Source organism: Vollenhovia emeryi, unplaced genomic scaffold (assembly GCF_000949405.1).
Source record: "Vollenhovia emeryi isolate VEMERY1.0 unplaced genomic scaffold, V.emery_V1.0 DF941743.1, whole genome shotgun sequence".
Lineage (NCBI taxonomy): Eukaryota > Metazoa > Arthropoda > Insecta > Hymenoptera > Formicidae > Vollenhovia > Vollenhovia emeryi.
The window spans coordinates 2,604-4,686 of record NW_011964623.1 but is presented as its reverse complement, the minus strand read 5'-3'; the positions used below and the strand labels follow the sequence as shown (position 1 = coordinate 4,686).

The 2,083-nt window shown below is 46.9% G+C and overlaps 1 protein-coding gene across 1 annotated transcript; it reads left to right on the top strand.

The window, feature by feature from the left end:
- The first annotated feature begins 906 nt into the window (after positions 1–906).
- LOC105570838 lies at positions 907–1,749 on the top strand. Its single transcript, XM_012028287.1, has one exon. It carries the CDS (start codon positions 907–909, stop codon positions 1,747–1,749), a length of 843 nt encoding a protein of 280 aa, XP_011883677.1.
- Positions 1,750–2,083: the final 334 nt, after the last annotated feature.

Here is a 2,083-nt window from a genome sequence, read left to right as displayed (position 1 = left end):
GCCGTTGTTGAGATCCGAAAATCTGAGGGCCCGTCAACTCGTGTACTCGCGTAAACTTACACGGTCGGTCTCGCACGCGTGTACTAGCTACGCTTACACTTGGCGCGAGACACTACCGTGTCTCGTGATCCGCGTAGAGTGCAACGTGACCGCGGGTGCGTACAGCAATAGCAAGCCCGTACACACGATACATGAATTTTCACCGAGCGTGCCACCGGGATATAAGATATCGGAAACGCCGACGCAGATCATTTACTTGCCAGTCGTCGCACGGAGCATTACTGATTTAACGATGCACGTTGCGGACCAGAACGGTCGATTGCTCGACTTTCGCGGAGAAGAGATCACCGTCAGATTGCACATATGTCGGAGACGACGATAACGCGTGCGAGTGTACATGAGATGCTCGTACTGAACGGATCGGAGCAGATCGTGAGACCAGTGGCGTCAACTTTCGATAATATCAAGTCGTCCGATTGCAGTAGGAAAAAGAAGCTCAGCGCGGCAAACGTGGAATTTTTAACATCATTGGGATTCGCGGTGCGCAAACAATGATTGACATCCTCAACATCGGGGAGGAGCCAGTCTTCGACGATCGCATCGTCAAGATTGAAACTCACTCGTACAATCCGTTTACCAACACGACATTTGGACACAGCGATGAGATAAGAATACCTATACAACAACAGGATCTCTATACGTTGCCGCATGAAAGTTTCCTGTACATCGAGGGAAAACTAACTATTGCCCAACAAGTCCCTGAGTCCGATGTCGTACTGGGAAATAATTGTCGCGTTCATGTTCGATGAGATCCGATATGAACTTGACGGCGTGGAGATTGATCGTACTAGAAACGTTGGAATAACCAGCACGCTCAAAAACTACGTCTCGGCATCAGTCGATAAAATGGCGACTCTGAAGAATGCTGGCTGGGATGTGGCGTTCAATGGGAAGGGAGATTTCAATTTTTGCGTACCGCTCAACATGCTATTGGGATTCTGTGAAGATTACAAACGCGTGGTAATTAACGCTCGTCACGAATTGATTTTAATACGATCGCGCAACGACACCAATTGTCTGTTTGGAGCTGTAACACTGGAGCCACAGCTTGAAATATTCAAGATACAGTGGCGAATGCCGCATGTGTTGTTAAACGAGGTGAACAAGCTATCGATGCTGCGTACTTTGGAAAGTGGACGATACCTCAATATGGGTTTACGTTCATGGGATCTCTATGAGTTTCCGCTATTGCAGCAGACGACTAAACATTTGTGGGCTATTAAAACAGCTACTCAGCTCGAGAAGCCGCGATATGTTATCTTCGTTCTGCCACCAGGTCGGAAGAATATAATGTCTGAGAATGCGAGTAAATTCAGTCATTGTAAATTGAGCAATGTAAAACTCTATCTGAACTCGGACTGTTATCCATACGATGATATGAATCTGGATTTCGATAAAAACAAATGGTCGAATCTGTATGATGCATTTTTACGATTCCGGAAGAGCTATTTCGGAAACGATGATCTTGCGCCAGGTCTCACTGTCTACAAATTTCTAGAATATGGTCCGTTTGTGATCATCGATTGTTCTCGACAAAACGAATCGGTCAAGAGCGCGACCGTGGACGTGAGATTGGAATTTGAGAGTAAGGAGAACGTGCCGACGAGCACCACTGCATACTGTCTCATCATACACAATCGCGTGGTTCAGTATAACCCGTTGACCAATGTCGTGCGCAAAATCACCTAGGTATTACATTTTGGACACAGTGGTTACTCCCTCTTTCCAATACAGTTTAGAGGGGATGAAACGATTTAAAATCTACTATGCATCAAGAGCAACCGCAGTATTCCTCCTTCTCTCGACGTGTTCAATCATGTCCGTACCGACGTTTGTGGACTTGCAAGGCTACGTCGTCAGCGGTAACTTTGTCGTGAAGGAATTTGCCGCTCTCCGAGAGGGACGCGTTCTCTCTCATTACATTTTCACATGCCCCGTACCATGGAGACTTCTCACCAAAGCGGAGCAACATCATGCATCCTGGTTGATTGCAAATCGTCACGGAGTACGATGGGAAGACGGA